General features: G+C 48.9%; 1 protein-coding gene across 6 annotated transcripts in view; it reads right to left on the bottom strand.

Annotated features, from left to right (window-relative positions):
- Nucleotides 1-22,158, bottom strand: part of STAM (signal transducing adaptor molecule) — an 876,495-nt gene that overhangs the window by 362,905 nt on the left and 491,432 nt on the right. For all 6 annotated transcript variants that reach the window (XM_069648340.1, XM_069648344.1, XM_069648342.1 and 3 more), the window contains one exon: nucleotides 3,526-3,614. In XM_069648340.1, coding sequence (XP_069504441.1) covers nucleotides 3,526-3,614 — 89 coding nt within the window. The remainder of the gene's footprint in view (nucleotides 1-3,525; nucleotides 3,615-22,158) is intronic.

Consider the following 22,158-nt stretch of genomic DNA (forward strand, 5'->3'; position numbering starts at 1 on the left):
CCTGTGTGTTTGTTCTATTTTTGAAGCATTTTTATAATACCAGGTTGCTGGATAGCTTCTAGGCGCCTGGCTATGCTCGCATAGGTAAGAAAAGCAATGGATGCCCTTAGTCTGCGAATGCTCTGGGTTCATGTGGTCTCCAGCTTTACCCATCCGCTCTCAATTGTATTCATTTACCCCCACGGTCGGACTGGGCCATAAAATTGTCTTGGGCACCAATGAAAAAGTGACCCACAGTTGCAAATGGCAATTCATTCTTTTTGTGACACTGTTTACCCAAGGGGGAGGTATTTATTTTAAATGGGACAAAAATTGTGCATTTTAATTAATATTTATTCAGCAACACTGGTCAAAACTACTATCCGCATAGTTAAGTAACTCATAAAACTGGCCCATATTGGGCCACAGTCTCTCACTGCCGCAGACGTGGAAACACGCAGCTTCTGGGTGCTATCCTCTGAACTGAGACTACTGCAGTGCAGTACAATATGTTCGGGTGGGGAGAGAGGGACAGCACTGACCCGTCCTTCTCTCCCGACCCAGCACCTGGCCTGGCCCTGTAACCTCCCGCCCGCACCAAAACGAAATAAAAAATGCTCAGGTCGGGAGAGAGGGAGGGACGGCACTGAACCATCCCTCTCTCCCGGCCCACTAGTCATCTGGCCTGGCTGGCCCCTGCAATCCTGCCCGCACACTGCACTGCAGACATATTGTACTGCACTGCAGACTACTGCAGTGCAGTACAATATGCTTGGGTCGGTAGAGAGGGACAGTACTGAACCATCCTTCTCTCCCGATCCAGCACCTGGCCTGGCCTTGTGACCGCTCTCCCGCACCAAAATGAAATAAAAAATGCTCAGGTCGGGAGAGAGGGACGTCACGGCACTGAACGTTCCTCTCTCCCGACCCACTAGTCATCTGGCCTGGCTGGCCCCTGACCTCCCGCCGCACACTTCACTGCACTACTGCAGTGCAGTACAATATGCTGCTCGGGTCGGGAGAGAGGCACAGCACTGAACCGTCCCTCTCTCCCGACCCACCACTACACTCGCCTCCGTCTGTGTCCCCCCTTTACCTACCTGTCTGACAGCGCAGCCTGCAGGAGGTAAATTCTAGGCCTGGTGCAGTCCAACTCTGACAGAGGCTGCTAGTCACTGGGCCAAGCTTGCGCATAGTGAGGGGCATGTGCAGAAATTAACGGCACTGCACCTCAATGCGCAGGTGTGGGCCAAGGCTCTGCCATCTGACTAATGTCTGCAGCCTGCATCAGACAGTGCAGTGCTGCAACCGTTCCTATACTTTCACTTTAAAAAGGAGCGCTCCGGAGCGGTTTCTTTTTAAAATAAAAGTATAGGAATGGTAATGGAGAAAAAAAAAAAGTACAGGAGCACCGCTCCCATCCGCTCCCCCTCACTTCGATCACTGATGGAGACAAAGGACAGGGGAGTTTTGGGTACCTCCCTCACTTCCTGCCCTTGCAGACACACTGGAGCCAGAAGCGGGGTTCAGTACTGAAGCCTGCCAAAGACTAAACGAACAAAGGGGTCAAACCTAGTTTGGCGCACAGAGTAAAACCCAAGACAGGCATCACAAACAGAAAATGGCGAAAATCGAAGACAGGGCCATTTTGACAAAATGATCACCCATCAGTGCTACACTGCAGCAGATGATTCAGCCTACGGTAGAAAAGCACAATGGTAGGAAAACTAAACCACTGCCACCAGTCATTTAAAGTAGTGAGGGTAAGATAAAAAAAGTTACATGAGTAGGTAAGAAAAGGGGCTACTAAGGGTGTCCCGTCAAATGGTCGAAAACATAGGATCGAATGACCATTTGATCGACAGTCAAATGGTCGGAAAAAAAGGTCGAATTTTTTAAATTTTATTTATATATATTTGTAGTTTGAGTTGGTAAAAAAATGTTTTTAATAAAGAAAACGGTGGGTTGGGGGGAACCCCCCATTAAAAAAATAAAATAAAATAAAAAAAATAAATAAAAATCGACCCTTTTTTCCATCATTTTACTGTCGATCAAAAGACATTCGATCCTTTTGTTTTCGACCATATAACTGGCAACCGGGTCCCACCACCACTCCACATAAAATGGGGTGTGCTGGACCTACAAAGAGAAAAAGGTAAGTAAAGCCAATTTCACTTTACTATTCTTGGGAACTGTAGTTCACCGAAGAAAAGGTATTTAAACCTGAAGAGAAATCTAAAGGATTTCTCTGCGACACTGTACTGAAGGTGCTGTGTGTCACCATACAAAAAGTAGATGCCTATGGAGTTTGTCAGACTCCAAAAAGAAAGGAAATATAAAATCCAAATCAGATCAAAACACATGATTGAGTGAGAAAAAGGGCTCACTCACTCCAGGGTTGAAATAAAAAAAAAGTCAAAGTCCAGCAAAAGAGCTGGCAGTCTCGAAGGTTGAAGGGAATTCGCACAGAAATGAGAATTCTCCCTAACGGTAATCTTGGAAGAAGATATCCAGGATTACCATTGGTGCTATTTCCATGGCTAGAATTGGAAAGGATATTTTTAACTGAAAGCTGAAGAACTGTTATCATTGACATTTTTGTTTGTTCCCATTTTATTTCATTTGGAACTTGCAAGAACTGGTTCAAACATTTGGGAAAATTGACTTTGAACAATCCTGGGGAAGGGATTTACCCAGGACAGATGAAGGTCATCCAAATTACTGGAAGTGTGTTATTCATTCATTTATGTTGATAATTTACTTTACATATTTTGTTGTTTAGTGTGAGAGCCAGTTTGTTTCTGTTGGGAGTTATTCTCTTAGCTTTCAGACTAGGTAGAGAACTCCCTGATATGGTTTAGCGAGGATTTATTTTGCATCTTTTTCTTTCAATAAAATGTGTAATACTGAGAAACATATAAGCATTTGTCCACCTCACATTACTGACCCCCTCACACTTATCAGCCCTATGAAGCAGTTCAATGAACCTGTAAAAAATACAAAAAGGCACTTCAACATATCTGGCAAAGATAGATCTAACTTAAAGCGATTATAGGTAAACATCTCACACACCCAGACTTGCTTTACATAGTTTATACATGCCTGGACTTGCATTATATCTTATTATTATTGGGACGGGAGGATAGCTCTTTGGCAACGCGCAGGTCTTGGAAGCAAGACCACACTGAGAAAACACATGTTCGAATCCCGGACCTGTGGCTTTAAAAAAAAAAATAAAAGGAAATGAGCGCGTTATAAATAACCTGCCTTTCCACAATGAAACTAGCGCCTAGATACCTTCGAGTTATGTGCGCTGCAAATAAATGCTAAAATAAATAGTGTAATTTTGGCATCTAGAAATAGGACTACTCATCTGATTAATCAATTGAGCTATGTATGCTCTGGGAACTAAAAGCTGCGCTGTCATTCGATTCAGCTCGTGAAACAAGCGCTATAAAAATATCTCAAACCAAATCCACTGAAATTGGCAACACAGAGTTGGTGATTTCTGAGTGTAAAATGATTAAATCAGTTTACTATACTTACTTCATCAATAAAAACAGGTTCTGGCTCAGGCTCTATGGTTTCTACTTGTACTTCATCGCTAAATTGTACCGTCTTCTTCTCAGTTTTCACTGTAAAATATATAAAGAACATTCCTTCACAAAACGCTCAGTATTATAATTGAAAAGTTTGAAAATTATATTAAAAAATATAGGGCTTCAACATACATCTCTCGAAAAATAAAGAAAAGGGTTACGTCTTAATCGGAAAGCAATTGATTCTGCATTTTGAGAGCAAGATAAAAATAACACCCAGATCATTTATTATAGGAAATTCAGGATTGCAGCATATGCAAGATCAGATAAAGAAGGGTCAATGTAGTGCCTTGCCTATCAGGTTTCCATGAATATTAACACTAAGTACACTTTTTCAAAACCACTTATTGCAATAGGACATTTTTGATGCAACATCTTTATATTAATAATGTGTTGTCGGCAAAACTGTTTTAAACCCATAGTGCACCAAAACGCTATTCAGTAGCTTCATAACTGCAAGAGGTGAAGAAATGCAGACAGACACTGCAAATGAGAACTCTTCAGGTGAAGCTAGTGACAGGAAATATATTGTCAAAACTGACAATTGAAACAACATTTTAAAACAACATTTTAAAATGTAGCAAGGCCATGACAAAAGGATTTGACTTATGGAAACAAGAAATGCATTGTGCGTACTTGTTGCTATCTCGGTACGTTAGCTCACTTTAAAGAGGCATAACAAAACATGTCAGGCACGTATCATCACAATTTCTGTCACACAACCACTACCCAACCACACCCTGGCTCCCACTGCATGCAAATATTGCCCTCAGTCTATGCTGATGGGCACTGACAAATGTGTAAAGTGAGCAGGTCCCATCAGGACAAAAGGAAAATAGGACCAAACATTCCAGGAAGACGATTTGTTGGATCCAGTTTCCTCTCCGTTAGACCCTCGTGAACGACAATGCATATCCAAGAGTATGGTAGATAGTAGCAGTGGCTGCTACCCTATTACGAGGGTAAAATATTTTCTGCAAGAAGGAAATTCCTCCCCAATTCCAAGTCCAGAATAGCCATGATAATAGGGAGGCGACTGGAAAGTAGAAAAGGTAGCATTGAGGTTTTGACCAACGGCCATATATGAAGTGGTTTATGAACGAGATGGTCATTTAACCAACGAGTCATTGAAGGGGCAGATGTGAACATTTCAACACAGCTTGGTAACAGCCAATGATGCCACCACTTGGTTAAAAAACATAATAAAGAAGTGGATTGCAGAGTTCAGACCAAACAGAAGTATTCTGGTATTGTAAGAGCAATCATCAAAATATCCTGAGGGAATTTTGGTGTGGTAACCAGACAACAATGTGGAAGTACCTCGCTCCCACCGTACTGAAGATTAAAGAGGCGGTACCAACACCTCTAAAGAGTGTCGGAAACGTTTCTCTTTTTGCATCTTTCCCGCATTGATTAATAAGGCCCCCGGCATGGATGTTATTTGATTAGGACTGAAGCAGAGGTTTGCCCCACTCAACTACACCACTCATTTCTTTTGGGTGCCCTCAGCTTTTTTTCAGGCTTCCATTGCAGGGTGAGCTCCTGCCATTTCTCTTTCCCTTAGTTTTATGTTTCAACACTAGCCACCTTAGTTGGAGTGCTGCTTGGAAAGAGGTGTACCATTTCGGCAGGTGCCAGCGAGACTAGTATTGGTGTGATATTAACCCAGGTTGGGAAGGATGGCCAGGACATGGTTATCATGCTCTGCACCAAAAATGCTAAGGGGAGCAGAAAGGAAGGGAATAGTTTACCTGTAACTCCATTTCTCCAGCATTGGTATCTTTCATGGATTCACATGCTTAGAATATTCCCCGTCATCAGGCTGGGAATCCTCGGTAAGTTACATAGACATTTTCCATAGGAAAAATTCCGACACTTGTGTCCTATCTATGTCGTTTTGGGCCGCGCACGCCGGCGCCACTAGGACGTAGGGGTATATATAGCTCCGCCCCCGCGGCTCCCTCAGATTTCAGCCCCCAAAGTAGTATGGGGGGGGGATCTCTGGTTTGCATGCTCAGGGGAGGCCGGCGGGCGCACGTGAATCCATGAAAGCTACCAATGCTGGAGAAATGGAGTTACAGATAAGAAACTATTCCCTTCTCCAGCATTGGATCTTTCATGGATTCACATGCTTAGAATAGATTGTATAGCAGTATCCCCCAACATTGGAGGCATGTATGGAAACCAACATCACAACAAGCACAGTGCCCACTTACTATGGCAACACATTACATTATAGCATGTTAACTGTAAAAGACACGACACTTTAAAGCATAGTTCCCGAAGGCTGCAACCCCACTTGGGGCTTACCTTACTGGAACAGGTGACGTAGTACTGCCCGTCCCATCTGTGTATCTTGAGCATGTTGCTGTGCGAGACAGTAATGTCGGGTAAACGTATGTGGTACCGACCAGGAAGCCGCCTGGCAGATATCCCCCAGCGGAATTCCGGATCACAAAGCCGTCGACGACGATGTAGATCCCTTGGACGCTTTTCTAGCGGCTCTCTGGCCTTGGAATGACAATAAGAAATGGCCGAAGACACCCATCTGGATAGTCCTTGTTTTGAAATCGCTTTACCCCTAGCCGCAGGACCATAAGCTACGAAGAGTTGTCTCTGAAGCTTTGAGTGCGATGGAGATAAAATTTCAAAGCTCTTTTCACGTCCAATGGATGGAGAGTCTTCTCTGCCACTGAAGACGGTGTTGGAAAGAATGTAGGCAACACTATAGCAGCGTGTTTATGGAACATGAAAGGTACTTTAGGTATGAAATGCGGGTTAGTGGCCAGCACGACTATTACTGAAAAACCTCAAATACGGAGGGTCGATCATTAGAGCTTGTATTTCCGACAGGCGTCAAGCAGAAGTAATGGCCACCAGGAAAGCCAATTTCCAAGACAAAAATGTTAATGATGTTAATGATGTCGATGACATTGGTTCAAAAGGGGGTTTCATCAGGGCTGCCAGGACCAGGTTCAGACTCCAGATCGGAGGAAACTTCTTCTTGGGAGGAAAGGTTCGGAACAACCCTTTAAGGAAGTGTTTAACTAGGCGGTCACTGAACAGTGGAGTGGAATGTCTCGTCCGAGTAAATCTCGAGATGGCAGCTAGATGCACCTTTATGGATGAAACAGATAACTCGTTATTTGCCAGGAGCAACAAGTATGGTAGGAGTTGTTCCAGTGTGATCGCCCGCGGGACCAGACCTGGTTGACCTGCGCACCAATTGCAGAACCTTTTCCATTTGTATGTGTATGAAGTGTTCGTGGAAGGTGCCCTTGCGGCTTGCAAAATACGACGGCAATCCGCTGGAATCGCTAACATGCCAAACTCGGCGAAATCAGGAGCCAGGCCGTCAGACTGAGGTTGTCCGGGTCGTGATGCCAAACGGTACCTTTCTCCTGAGACAGAAGGTTGGGGATCTTCTGGAACCTCATTGGTTCTGCCGCTGAGAGGTGAAGTAGATCGGAGAACCACACTTGTCTGGCCCAATACAGGGCCACCAGGATCACCCGACAAGGATGTCTGTGGATCCATTGCAGAGTCCGACGGATGAGAGGGAATGGGGAAAGGCATACAGAAACTTGCCCGTCCACGGAAGGAGAACGCGTCCCCTAGCGAGTCTTGTTGTGGCCACCTGCTTGCGTATTGGGAGCATTTCCTGTTGTCTCTCGTCGCAAAGAGATCGAGGGCCGGATCACCCCATTCCGCGAAGACACGGTGCAGTTGCTGATCGTTCAGTTCCCATTCGTGTAGACAATTCATCTCTCTGCTGAGAGCGTCTGCTTGCACATTTTTTACACCTGGTAAGTGGAACGCTAACAGATGTATGTCGTGTTGTAGGGCCCAATGCCAGATCTCCTGGCCTTCCGTCAACAGGCTCCTGGAGCGAGTTCCTCCCTGCTTCCGTAGATAAAACATTGTTGTCGTGTTGTCCGTCATGATTCTCACCACTGAGCCCTTTATCTGTGGCAGAAAGGATTTTAGGGCCCAACGCACCGCCTTCAACTCTAGCAGGTTGATGTGGAGGGAGGACTCTTCCGATGACCAACAACCCTGAACCTGTAAGGAGTCCAGATGAGCTCCCCACCCAGTTAGAGGAGCATCCATAACCACTGTCTTCTGGAACGCAGGCTCCAGTAAGGGCATTCCCTTAGTTAGGTGTATGGAGATTCTCCACCATTGAAGCGCCTGCACGAGCTGGCCGTTGATGGTCAACTTGTCCGACCAGCATCCTCGACTCTGTGCCCATCGATCTGCCAAGAATTCCTGAAGAGGCCTCATGAACAGGCGACAGTTGTTTATCAAGGGTATGCAGGACGACATGATCCCTAGCAGGGACATGTACCTTCGTACTGACACTCTGGTGTCGACCTCCCATTCCAATGCCTTTTGTTGCAGTCTGTGAATCCTTTCGACGAATGGCTTCACCAGTCCCGACTGTGTGTGGAACTCTGCCCCCAAAAAGACCAAGGTCCTTGAAGGCTTTAACGAGGACTTGTCGAAGTTCACTGTGAAGCCCAAACGTTGCAGGAGGGACAGGGTGGCATCTAGGCTTTCTTGTGCCCTTTCTGGAGACAGTCCCCTCACTAGCCAATCGTCCAAATAAGGGTACACATGGTGACCTTTCTTAACCAGGCTGCTATTGGAGCCAGACATTTGGTGAACCTCCTGGGGGACGATTTTAGGCCGAACGGGAGGACCTTGAACTGATAGTGGGTTCGTCCGACGGAGAACCGCAGAAATCTTTTGTGCCCTCGACGCATCGGGATATGGAAGTATGCGTCCTGAAGGTCTAGCGACGACAAATAATCCCCGGGTTGTATCGATCGGATCACCTCCTGAAGCGTCAGCATTTTGAAGTTTAAATTCTTGAGCAGTTTGTTGAGCGCTCGTAGATCCAGAATGGGACGCCATGTTCCATTTGGTTTCTTGACGACAAAGTACCGGGAGTACACTCCCTGTCCTTTTTCTGCCACCGGGACCAGTTCTATAGCCCCTTTCTGCAGCATAAGCGCCACCTCCTGCAGTAGTATTTGAAGGTGGGGCTGGGCCGAGAACACCGGTGGAATGTGAGGTGGCTTGCCCTTGAACTGTAGAGTGGCCCAGATTAATCGTGTCCAAAACCCATCGGTCAGTTATGCGCTCCCACTCGTCGATGCGACGAGACACTCGACTCCCCAGGACGCCCTGAAGCATGTCAATGTTGGTTCTTCGTTTGTTTATCTTTCGTCGACGAAGAGTAGGCATCCCGCCGTCTGGAGGTTTGGTAATCTCTGCCTCTACGAGAAGATTGGGCCTCACACCTGTAGCCTTGGGACGAGTAGGAGGGTCTGCTGAAACCTCGGTCTCTAGATGACCCAAACCGGGAGTTACCAGAGGCCCCTCTGAAAGGACGAAAGGAACAAAAATTCCTACCACTCTGGAGGGCTCAGCGTGACCGTGCAGTGTCAGTATCCTCTTTCATGCCCTTCAAGGCCTCATCAACTTTTTCACCGAACAGTTGCTCCCCTTCACACGGCATATCCAAGACTTTATATTGCACCTCCGGTCTGAACGTAGTGCACTTGAGCCAGGCTTGTCTACGTAGAACTACGCCATTATTGATTTGCTTAAAACTGGACTCGGCTAGGTCGACAGCAATGTTTATAGCATGGTTGGAGGCCTCCTCTCCTTCCCGCACTAGCAACATTGCAGTCTTTCTATGTTCCTCGGGCAAATGCTCCAAGATAGGAGCCAGTCGGTGCCACATTTCCCTGTCATACCTAGACATAATCGCCAAGGAGTTGGCTGCTTTAACTGTAGTCGCGCCGACGGACAGCACCTTCTTGCCGAAAGCATCCTGTCTCTTGGCCTCGTTGTCTGGAGGGGTCGTGCATTTATGTTGAGACCTGGCCTTTCTCGCCGCCGCCGCCGATACCACCGACTCCGGCGAAGGTTGAGACGTCAGGCACTTGGGAGTCGATTCTGGAGCCTTGAACTTCTTCTCCAAACAACCTTTCCCAGCCGGTTCAGAGAACGGGTGCCGCATGGTCTTCAGGCCCTCTTGCCAGACATGATCCAAAATCGGGATGGCGAATATGGATTTCCTTCTCTTGCCCATATGATCAAAAAGAAAACCATCCTTTTTCTCCACTTCAGGGACTAGGCCAAACTCCGAACACGCCTTCCTCATCATGGTATAGAATGCACCCACGTCATCAGGTGGCGATGGCTGTGCCGGGCTTCTCCGAGCTTCCATCTCAGCTTCAGAGTCCCAAGTTGGGTCCCTTGAGGGGGATAGTGAGATGTCTGAACCTGATCCCTCACGGTCAGAGTCCTGTAGTTCTCCTTCTTGCAGGGTAGGGCAATCTTGCGGCGCGTGGGAAGCGGCCGTAATCCTAGTCGCCGAGCGAGGAGCTGGGCCCGGCTCGTCGACGAATGGCGTAGACTGTATCCGTGTCGGGGCCCCAGGCTGGGGTATTTGTGTGTCCAAACGCTGTAATAGTTTCTGTAGCGTATTTAGCACCTCCAAGGACAGAACCGTCTGGGGGTTCAGTAATGACGAGGTAGTAGGGATGGAACCCACACCCAAGAGCGACATCGGGCTGGTCGGCTGCAGACCCAGATCGGTTGAGCGCGCGACCGTGTCGCGTTCCTCGTCAGCCGACGAGATGGAGAAAGTCGCCTCTGGTTGAAGCAGGGCCTCCAGCGGGACGGGATCGAAAACCTCTGGTTGCCATCCCATCGACGGGACCACCGTCGACGATATGTTTCCTACCACCGCAGTCTGACATGTGGGAGGAGCCGCCGATGACACAGGCGTCGACGAGCGGGTCGTCGGCGAAGCCAGTGGCGCAGGGCCTTGAGGTGTTCCCGCCGCTTTTGGGGCCGACTTGCTGGCCGTGGCCTCTCTACTCAAGGTAGACTTATGACTGTCTCCTGAGGAGGATTTAGATGGTTCTTTAACTCTCCTTTTTAGATGAGGAGGAAGAAGACGGCGCCTTGTGTGAAGAGGAGGCGGCCTTTGAATGTTTCTCCGAATGTTTCTCCGAGGTTCGTTTTTCGGCCGACTACGAGGTTCGTTTTTCGGCAGCACGTGCCTTCTTCGTCGGGGGTTCCGACTTACTTTTTGAGGCCGTGGAGCCCACCTCCGATGCCGGGTACGCACCCGCTCCATCATTGAGCCAATCGACCAGGCGTCTTTTTCGATCTTTGAGGGTTTTCTGGGAGAAACCCTGACAGATTTCACAAGTGTCCGCCGTGTGGTGAGGATGAAGGCAGTAAATGCAGTCCATATGACCATCTCCTTCGTACACCACCTTAAGGTCGCACGTAGTACACGGACCAAACAACGCCTTTCGAGACATTCTCTTGAGAAGAACAAGCAGTCGCAGAAGTAGAAAGAACAACCTAACCAAATAGCAGATGCGCGAGGTAATCCCACCACTTTGGAAGACGGTTGAAATCTGAGGGAGCCGCAGGGGCGGCGCTATATATACCCCTACGTCCTAGTGGCACCGGCATGCGCAGCCCAAAACGACATAGATAGGACACAAAAGTGTCGGAATTTTTCCTATGGAAAATGTCTATATAACTTACCGAGGATTCCCAGCCTGACGACGGGGAATATTCTAAGCATGTGAATCCATGAAAGATCCAATGCTGGAGAATTACTTCGTCTTAGAGAAAGAGTTGTTGGCTTGCATTGGGGTGTCGAGAAATTTTGCAGTTTTGTGTGGGGAATGAATTTCACCATTAGAAGCGATCCTAGACCGCTCAAGACCATCTTTGAGAAGAAGGGGGTGGAGAAAGTATCAAGGAAGGTGGCATGTTGGGTGGCTAGGTTGCAGGGGCACAAATTCGCTGTGGAGGTTATTCCAGGAAAAGAGACTGAGGGCAGACCATGAGTCAAGACTATGAGGATGAGTGGGACATCCAGGACGTGTTGGTGGAGGATAGTATTAATGATATGGTATTTGTATCACATGATGGGGTGATTACACAAGAGGAATGGGTAGGTGTGTGGTGCGCATTGTGGTCTTTGTTCAAGAAGGAAGGAAGTGAGATCTGAGTTCTGTGTGAGAGATGCATTTTGTATTGGTGGGATCGTGTGGTGGTTCCTAGTACTTTAAGGAGGAGATTGGTGGAGGTTGGACATGAAGGACATATGGGTGTGTACAAGACCAAAAGAGTTTTTTGAGAGGGGATTTGATCGTGATGTGGAAAGGATGGTAGGAAAATGTGTTGAATGTGATGTATCTGGTAAGAATGTGTTGGCTAAGCAACAACCTATGGTATATGTTGAGGCACCAAGCAAAGTATGGAGTGAGTTGGCAATGGATATCGTAGAACCAATCGATATGGGGAATGGCCATGGAAGATTTACAATTGTCTGGGTGGATTTATTCTCGAGGTGGACAGAATTTCAGATTGTGCAAGACCTAACTGCACAAAATATGGTTGAGTTTCTACAGTGTATCTTTGAGAGGGAAGGTTTCCCTGTTTCGATAGTGACTGACATTGGGAGACAATTCATGGTGGATATTTCCAAGAATACTTGAGATTGTGTGGTGTGAAACATAACAGAACAGCATTGCATCAACCTCAGACAAATTGTACGGTAAAAAGAGCCAATCGTTGTGTGATGGAAGCGGTACGGATGGTGGGAGCATGTGAAAAAGACAGAAAAATGGCGGTGAGGGATAGGTTGTACGCCTTGCGATTGGCTCCTCCTATGCATAGAGGGGGTGAGCCCACTTGAATTAATGAGGGGAAGGAAGCCCTACACCAGGCTCTCACCACCATATTTGGGCAGAGATCGAGAATCAGATTCCGTGGTGGAAGACGTGAGAGATATGATGGTTAAGAACAAAAATGAGTGGGTGAGAAAGGTGAGAGGTTGGGAAGGAAAAAGCTGGATATTGAAGTGGGAGATTGGATCTGCATCAAAAAGGGGGACATGTTCTACACCGAACCAGGGAAGGTGACGGACGCATGTTTTGAGAGGTGCGGTAGGGGGAGTGGTGAGCAAGTGTGAAATCATCTCTCCAGTGGAGTCATGGGGGAGAGAGCCAAGTCAACTAAGGGCGTGGGGTGTGTGTGTGTCAAGATTGTATATAGTAACCCTGTGGGAGACTACACCAGCCTTGTCCTCTTGGCAATAGGTAACCCAACCTTTGGTATACGTCTATACTACACAAGTTGGTAGAGTGACTGAGCAGCCAGGCTCATCTCAAGCGGGGTCAATGTGAGCTGTAGGGTTGCAATATAGAGTTTCACAGTGACAAGTATCCAAATAACACTTATACTCAAGGTTTCTTGATAAATTATTTATTACTTTAACAGTCAGTTTTAAAATAAGCCTTCTTTAAAAAGGGAGCTATTGGCAACAATAAAACTACACTTCAAAATACAATCCTTCAGTTCAATAAAGTAAGTACATACCCTTTTGGGATGGCACACAGACTTCCTACACCCGAGCAGACTTCAACAGCTAGGACACTGGACATTATATCATCACTTTTCACAATTAATTGACAATACTGAAGTTATGGCAAAAAGGAAAGGGTTAGGGAAGGAAACAATGGTTAACAAGTTTCTCAAACACGTAAGCACTTTTTAACACCCCCAACGCCCCCAATGCAATGCAGATTAACCCTTTCCCAGCTTAGGTATGTATGACTTTTTGGAGGCATAGTTAAAAGACAAAGTCAGAGGTTAGAAGAGCCTGCAGGGAGCCAGGACAGCTAATGGCACATGAGCAAAGTCTAGGGGGGCTGAGGCACTTCTTGAAGGTAAGTAAAACGTCTTGCACAAAGTTACAGAGAGTTTGTTGAAAAAGAAATCACTGTTGGGCCACAAGCTGGGAGGCGTGTGATGGGCAAAGCTGCAAGCAACTATGCAAAGGCAGCAACTGCAGGTCTCAACTGAGAACAGGCAAGCTACACAGACAAGAGGTAAGTAACCCTTAAGTTCACAGTACCTTAGGTCTGAAGAAATTGGTTCCAGCTGGCTTCTGCTCCTGTTGTAGTATGGCAGATCCTGTTGTACCTGGGCATCAGTCGTGGGGAAAAGAGGGACGACGTCTGGGGACTCCTGCACTACAATTCAAAGGTTGGCGGCAGCTATGTGCAAATTCAGATCGGTGGCACTTTGCGGTTTCAGCTTCTCGCAAATAGCATCACTGTGGTTCTTAGACACCTTGTGGACCTTCCTTGCTTCTGGGGTCCAGCACTCTGTTGAGGTGGCTCAGGCTTGGTCAGCCCTGCTTCGAGGGAGTCTGGAGGATTTTACTGGAGCTGGGGACCAGCTTAAAAACAATGCACTTGATTCTGGTGTTCCTGTCCCCTGGCACTCAGTTCCTACAGCAGCAATGGCAGTACAGCCAGCAGAGGGAGGGTTTCCAGTCGAGTTCATCTTGGGGTCGATTGGTCCCACCAACCCAAGGGGAGAAGTCGTCCTTTGCAGGGCTTCTCTAGACGAGGCAAATTCAGAGCTTCGGCACTGCAGCAGGGCTTCACCAGGCAAACCAACGGTCCAGGAGTTGCAGCAAGCTTCTCTTCCAAGTTCTTCTTCGGATTGTTTCGTCCCGTGGTCGACTCTGCCTTCCTTGCAAAAGACCTCGCCTTTTATGCAAGTCTCTCCCATTCATTCACAGCCTAGCTGTCACTCCTACAGCAGGTTGGCTGTCCTGCAAGTACAGCCAGCTGGCAATCACCTTTGGGTGCATTCCTGTAACCGAGGAGACTACGCACAGGGAGTTTCAGGCACCTCCCTCGCTTCCTGCCAGCCAGACACGCTGGAACCAGAGGCGGGCTTCACCAGTGAACCCTGCCAAAGACAAAACAAAGGGACCAAACCTAGTTTGGCGCGCAGAGTACATCTCAAGAAGGACCTTTACAACAAGAAATGACAGAAAAAGAAGACCAGGCCATTTTGACAAAGTGGGCACCCATGGGTGCTATACTGCAGCTGCGAACAGAGCCTGCAGTAAAAACACAATGGTAGGAAAAAGTGAACCACTGCCACCACCCATTAATTGTAGAAAGGGTAACATAAAAATGTTACCTGAGAAAGTAGACAAAGGGGATACTAAGTAACCCCCCCAGCACTCTATGGAAGGCAGTGTGCGCTGGGTCTACAAAAGTTGTAAAAGGTAAGTAAAGTCAATTTCACTTTACTGCTCTTGGAAACAGTAGTTTAACCAAGAGAAGCTATTTAAACCTTTGGGAAATCTAAAGGACTTCCCTGTGCCACTGCACTGAAGGTGCAGTGTGCCACAATGTAAAACGATGATGCCTATGGAGTATGTCAGACTCCAAAACCAAAAGAAACACGGTGTTCAAAGTAAAATACATGATAGAGTGGGAAAAAGGTCTCTCTCTCCAGGATTAAAAATGAAAAGTCCTGGGGGCGTGGCTTGAGGCGCAGACGCCTCAGTGAGAGCTCCATGGGACGCCCGGCTTCCCGCCCATTAAATGCCCATCTTGTAAGCTGATTCCCGGCATGGAGACAGTCTAACGTGCAGCAGAACATCCCGGGAAGCTGCACTCCGACACAGAGCCAGATTCGAGGCAGGGGAAGCCCCCCCGTTTGCCTAGATTGAGGAATCCCAGCCTGGGATCGGAACCCGCTCCCCAAAATGGCGGCTGCGAGGGGATGCAAACCCTGGGGAATGGAGTCAACTGCTGCGGCTCGCTTGGACTCCCGCTAAACCTTCTACCCAGCCTGCCGACGCAGAGCATGGTGACGGGGACCACCTGCAAGCCACGGCAACTTCTGGAGGGCGGCCACCACATCTGAGCCAGCTTATCAGCCTGCAGCGGAGGATGGGGCCGTGCTTGAGCGGGCAGGACGCCGGAGCGCTGCAGCGATCTCCGCCTTCCCCCGGGACCCAGCAACATGGGACACCAGGCTCCACCTCTGGGGCGTGAGTTGCTGCAGTGGGTCCCTGGCCCTCCACCCTCCCCCGCACCCGGGACCGGTCCTCCTCTCGGCCCTCTCCCCACCTCTCTACCAACTACGGGCCCCGCGGCCCCAATGCTTGTCGGAGCCCCCCTCCCCGCTCGGGATAGCGGCTCACCTCCAGGCCGCTCTGCTGCGTTCCTTGCGAACCCAGCAAGATGCCGTGGAGGTCCCCTTCCCCCTCCACTCACCACCAAAGCCTGTGGGGACGTGGCCCAGATTCTTCGTTCCAGCTGGTAAGCTCCAGGAACTTGAAAGGGCCTCAGCCTATCCGCCTAGCTGCCTCAACCTGCCTCAGCCTGGCGGGCAACAGCCTGCCCAACACCACCCGGGCCCAGTCTACCACTGGACCTGCACCCCACTCAGCCGCCTTCAACAGGCCCCAACACCTGCCTGGGGAGGCCCCGAGACAGCCCAGCTTTGAACGCTTCCACCTGCAGTGGCAGCCCCACAGGGCCCCCTTTGCCTTGGTCCCTTGGGAGCCCCTCCCACCCAGCTCATACCACCTGAAACCTGCTGTGGCGTAACACCAGCCCTACCTTCCCCGCTGTGGCCTGGACCAGCTTAGCCCCGAGGACAATCCGGGCCCCGCCTCCCGCATAGCAATCTGGTCGGGGAAGCCTGACAGGGGACTATGCCAGGAGACACTGCACCCTCCACCAGCTGTGATTGGACAGCTCCCATTATCAAGGTGGGGTCATCTGCTAAAGCACTTCACAGAGACTGCGCTTCCAGCAAGGGCATAACGGGACTCCCTCTCGGCACCTGGACTCCACCCTCCTTAGCAGCAGCCCATAGACAACGCTCACTCAAGCAGACGGCCATCCCGACACTGCCATGTCTAAACACAAGGGCCCAAGGTCGGTGGATATAGCTAACCTACTACAGCTGAGGGAGAAATCAAAACAGCTGGATCCCCCCCCAACCCTACCCTCATCGCCCACAAGACCCCAGGGACAATGGGCTACAAAAGAAGATATCCAGACCCTCTTAGCAGACATTAAGGTGGAATTCCGCAACTGTATGACGAAGGTCACGACCAAGATAGAGGGCGTGGATAACCAAGTCGAGGAGGTGGAACACAGGGTCAGTGTAACGCTCACCTGATTCTCGCAGAGGCGCCGGTCTTGACTGGGCGACTACCGTATCTTCAAAGGTGATGTGCAGCACCCGATTGGCTCTTTGGGCTGGACCTCTGTGCCCTGTATGCCTGACGTGCAGAGTAAGATGTCTGCAGATAGAAAATACGGGGTTAATGAACTGGGGTTATTGGGGTGTCCCTATCTCTTTCCTCTTCTCCTCTCCTGTAGACCCCCACAGGTTAACGCTCTCACCTTAGGTAAGTGAATGCCGAGCTCTCCATCTGCCTCGGGGCAGGGTGCTGTAGCCAGGTTCTTCACTGGATAGGTAGCGCAGGCCTCTTGACTTCAGAGGACTGCTGTCCGTCGTTTACTGCACGAACGGTAAGTTTCGAGTAACTCAAATGTCTTTAAAGTCTTTAATAATGATGTCTCTTGTTTTGCAGGGTTCCGGCGATGGCGGATGACGGGCTGAAGTGAGTTGAAGATGGAGCCCGTGTGATGAATAGAAGCGCCTGGAAGCACGTAAGTAAGCGCTTGTTGCCAGCTTCACAAAGCACTCTAACTGTCTTTTTATTTTGCAGGTACAAGTTCGGAGCGGCTGCAGGGTGCCGGGATACCCACTGGGTTAGATGTGGAAAGGAGTAATGGCACGTGAGTATTAAAGTTCCCCAATGTCTTTAAACGCACCTTGCTTTGCCTTTCAGATGCAAGATGCAGCGCCGACGGCCTCCGGAGCGTGCGAAGAGTTGGTAAGCCTTTGCCTTTCAGATGCCGGAATGCTAACCTGTTCTTTCTTGTCTTTATAGGTGTTGCTGAAGACTGGATTCAGGATGGTAAGCCTTTTTCCTTAGGCCCAGGACCGGATGCAGAAGACACGATGAGCGTTCTGCTGCAGAGGGTGCAGAATAACGCAAAGCAAGATTCATCCACCGGGTGTGGTTTAAATAGCCTCCTGTAGTGCTTAGGTGTCTCCTTCCACAGCCACGCCTAAGTAAGAAAAGAGTTCCTGGTAAAAAAAGAGTTCCTGCCTTCCAGAAGAGTTCCAGTGTTCTGAATCTAGGGAGTGGCTCCAGCCCCACCCAACAGGAAAAGTAGTTCCAAACCGAAGAGGATCAGAGGCTCAACTGGCAGGCAAGTAAGCAGCATGGTCTGCTGCAGGTAAGTCCACCCAAGCATTATGAGCCCGGCGCTTCCAGCGCTGGGACTGGGCATATTTATGAGCCTGGTGCCACTGGCGCCAGGACTGGGTCCAAAAGTTCCCAATTGGGACTGGTTGGCACTCGGAACCTGGGTTATGGATCTGCTTCCAAGGGAGTTGGGAAAACCCTGACCTTTTGGAAGCAGAGATCATGACAGTCAGAGACACAGAAGACCAAGTCCTGGAACACTCGGCACAGATTGCAGAGCTACAACGGAAAATCCAGTCTCTGGAAGACAACTCCGAAAATATATACCGCAAGCAGCAAGATTTGGAAAACAGGTCCCGCAGGAACAACATCCGCGTCAGAGAGTTCCCTGCCTCGATTCCAGACCGGGCCCTTGCTGCTTACATCGAGAATCTCTTTCAAACTCTCCTCCCGGACTGTGATAAGTCACTACTCCTGCTGGACCGCACGCATAGACTGCGTGGTTGCAGAAGCACCCCATATCACTAGAGTCAACTTTTTCACCACAAAAAAAGATATTATGATGGCAAGCCACTCACAAGGTGATCTTACAAACCAGGGAGCCACCATACAACTTTTTCAGGACCTGGCCGCCTCCACAGTTCATTGGCGGAGAGCTCTCCGACCACTAACAACTTTCTTACAAGATCAAAAGATCAAATATCGGAGGCTCTATCCAGCATCGCTCCTGTTCACATTTGAGGGTCAGTCAAGGGTGATCCACCCTCTCGAAGAAGCCTGCAGCATCATGGGAGGCAAACCCTCGACCCCTGAGGAGGACACATCCACCTCCCCACCACACAAAGTACATAGCTCGACACCGAAACCTCAGAATAGCCGCTGGATGAAAGTTCCGAAAGGAGGGAATCCCCCCGCCATACATGAATAGTAACCGACATTGACTCTCCATGCCGGACCCTGCACTCTTGGCATCCAGGCTTTCCACGTAATGCCCTAGCAGAGTGGATGGACAATCACTTCGGCCCGAGGCCCTCCTGCCCTCTACTGGTTAATTTTGAGGTTTTTTTTTTCTTCTGTTGGGTCGGGACCTCTCCCTACCCACCTGGTTGTTGGGCCACCCTTTACAGCCTTTTAGGTTCTAAGCCTTGTTTGGCCCTGGTTGGATTAATGTTGAAACCGGATTACAGCGGGCCAGCAGCTACAGCCCTCCTCTGGAGGTCTCCCACCAGTGATGGATCACCAGCCCCCCTCGCTACCCACCTGATCACTGACGGCGATCAACAGTCTCCCCCCCGCCACATACCAAGCGACGCTACATCTCTTTGAATGTTTGTGGAATGAACTCACCCGTAAAGCGCAAGTCCACCCTGCGCCGCATGCAAGACCTCCAAGCTTCGGTAGTGTTCCTTCAGGAAACACACCTCCTCACCGAGGACTTCCCTAGGCTGCGATGCCGGGCATTCCCAACTAACCAAAGGTACTGTACAGTCTGAGAGAACTTACCTCTTGTTGTGTAACCTCAATTGTTCTCGGTTGAGACTTGTCTTGGTTGCTGTTGTAGGGTTAGCATCAGCTTCTTTACCTCACAAGCCTAATTAGCTTGTGGCCATACTTTGATTTCTTCTTTTCTACAAAGACTTCTAAAACATTGTGCAAGACTTTTACCTACCTGCAAGTTTGGCCTAACCTGGCTCCCTGAATGACTCTTCTTCCCTCAGACATTGTGTTTGGTCTTCCTTCCAGGAAGGGGTTAACTAACTTTGCATTGGGGGGTTTCAAAAGTACTTACCTGCTTCCGAATATTTGAGTGATCTCTTGTTTTGTTCAGTAACCTTTTTCTTTGACATACTCTTAAGTCTGGTTCTAAATGTAAAAGGTGGTATATTAATGTCCACAGTGTCCTGGTTACTAAAGTCACCTGAGGCTGTAGGAAGCAGCTGTGTGCCATCCCAAAAGGGTACTTACTGATTCAGAAATATTAAGATAGTGTATTTTGGAGTGTATCTTCTAGAGCGGGGGCCAGGGGTAAGAGCAACCGGCACCTCCATCTCTATCCGTCTCTGTCGTTTGAGGGAGAGCTTACCGTGGCTGCCGCTTGGAATTCGTAAGACCGGCGAGGTGAAATGGAGGTTCGGTTTTCGAGCTCCTGAAGCACGGGCTGTCTCCCGTCTGCTATCCAGGCGGGTTCGCCGGGGTCCCCCGCCATATCCGGATGGCCCTGAAGGATGAGCCAGCAGAGCCCAGGCAGCCCCTATGCGGCAGCAGGAGGATTATTGTGTTTGGCTAGGTGAGTGGGGCCAGCCCAGTGGTCGGCGCAGCAGCCGGAGCAATGGCACACGTGATCCCCAGCAGTGCCGACCGGGTCGCCACAGGGGCATCCAGGCAGATCCCCCCCCCGCCCGCCGCTCCTAGAAGCAAAGGTCTGATCAGCGAGGTCCGAGCCATCCGGAGCACCGCAGAGGAGATCCCGTAGTCTGGACCACAGAGGAGAAGAGGCCCCTCCCCAAACAGGGCCGCAGAAGCAGCCCCTCTCCAGTCGGTGGGAGCTTGTGCCAGGTGGAAGTGCGCCACGGTCCGGGGCACAGTGTGCAGTCGGTGGCCAAATAAAGGCGGATATCTCTGATTCTACTCCAGTGCGAGAGGCGGCAGATTGGCAGCCTAGGCACAACGCTGTCAGACACCAGTTCCGATATGTCACTGGGTTTAACACGGCACCATTCAGGATTTGTCAGCCCTCAGGATATTGCTCAAGTCAGAGCGGGCCGTTTAGGAGGCCATTTCTCGTGTGCGCAACAGCGACCCCCAGTAAGATTATCCTTAATGTAGTTTAAGGTTTATACTGTTCCATGAATTTGTGTTCCGCTAGTCAGGAAAGTATCCTGGTAACAGGGTTGGTTTTTTAAGCGATTTTCCTTAATTGAGTGTCACTGCATGACTGACAGGGTTTACTACCCTTGACTTACTGTAAATTAATCGAAAAAAGTAATTGATGGTTTCACTCCCATGAATAGGTGTGTCCTATACTAAATGTGTTGGATAAGATCTGACCTCCCCAGAAATACTGTTAGTTTTCTGAACACAGTCTATGCTTTGGTCTGTGTATTCTAAAGCATTCTGTTGTGTTTTATAATGTGTTTATGACAAAGTACTTACCACAAGACCTAACTTGGCCTAATTGTATTCATAATAAACCTTTATTTTGTATAATACCTCTGGTTGTAAGTGTTTCTGTTGAGCCATTAGTATACTATAAGTTTGTACTTTCCTAAAGCCCTCTCTCCCGCCCTAGATGAGGCTGACTGCTGACTATGATACCAAATACGCAGGTGGTACAGCCTTATACTAAGAGTGCAGTTTTGTACTGTCTCCATTGTATGGTTTTACTAAGCCCTTAGTTAAGTTAGACTTAAAAAAAACGGTCCTAACACTATCTGATGGAAAGACTTTGTACGAGTCAGATAGTATATGGGGGCACGTACACCGTCCAAGGAATGCAATGACTGTTCGCCATGTGATGCCAGAGTGCCAAAGAACAGGATCACCGGTTCATTAAGGTAGAAGGCACTTTTGGCATGAATGTAGGGTGACTGCGTTGTACAACTTCAGACTTGTGAAATGTCAAATAAGGAGGTTTGAAAGACAACGCTTGGATCTCACCCACTCTACTGGACAAAGGTATGCCCTCTAAAAAGGCAGAGAGATATTTGAGGGACACATTGTGCAGAGGCTGCAAAGGTGGTTTCATCAGCCTGGATAGGACCACGTTCAATTCCCATGTTGGTGCTGGACGTTTGACAGGTGGAAAAGACCTGAACAAACTGCGTAAACATTTTTTTTTACCAGGCGATGAGGCCATAGGGACGGGAAACCATGTGAACAGTTGTATATGGAAATGTACCTTGGTAGAAAAGTGTGCAAGACCTGCCTGTGCGAGCGACAATAAATATGGTAAAATGTCTTGTGTTCGGATGGTGTGGGGCCGCAGATCTTGGCTTTTGCACCACATTTGAAAACACTTCCTATTACTTCTGTAACATGCCAAAGCGGAAGGGGGTCTAACCTGAGCCAAAACCTCCTGGCAGTATTGCAGAAGTGTGTTAGATCCGAACTCTAAGAACACAAGATCCACGTCATCAGGTTGAGTGAGGTCAGGTCTTGATGAAGCCCTGGTGCCTGGATAGCAGAGCTTGGTGTGGTGGCAACATGAGTATAGCTGCTGACGAGAGGGTGAGGATGTCCAAGTAACAAAACTGTCTCGGCCACGCAGGAGCCACGAATATCAATTTGCACCGATATAGTCTGAAAGTGTTGATAATTCGAGCCACTAGAGGGATTGGAGGGTGTTTGGTAAGAATTAGTGCAGTCCAACTGGTGTGGGACTACACAAGACTTATCGCCTTGGTATTAGACCCCATCTTTTAATAT

Source organism: Ambystoma mexicanum, chromosome 2q (genome assembly GCF_040938575.1).
Source record: "Ambystoma mexicanum isolate Mex_15411 chromosome 2q, UKY_AmexF1_1, whole genome shotgun sequence".
Classification (NCBI taxonomy): domain Eukaryota; kingdom Metazoa; phylum Chordata; class Amphibia; order Caudata; family Ambystomatidae; genus Ambystoma; species Ambystoma mexicanum.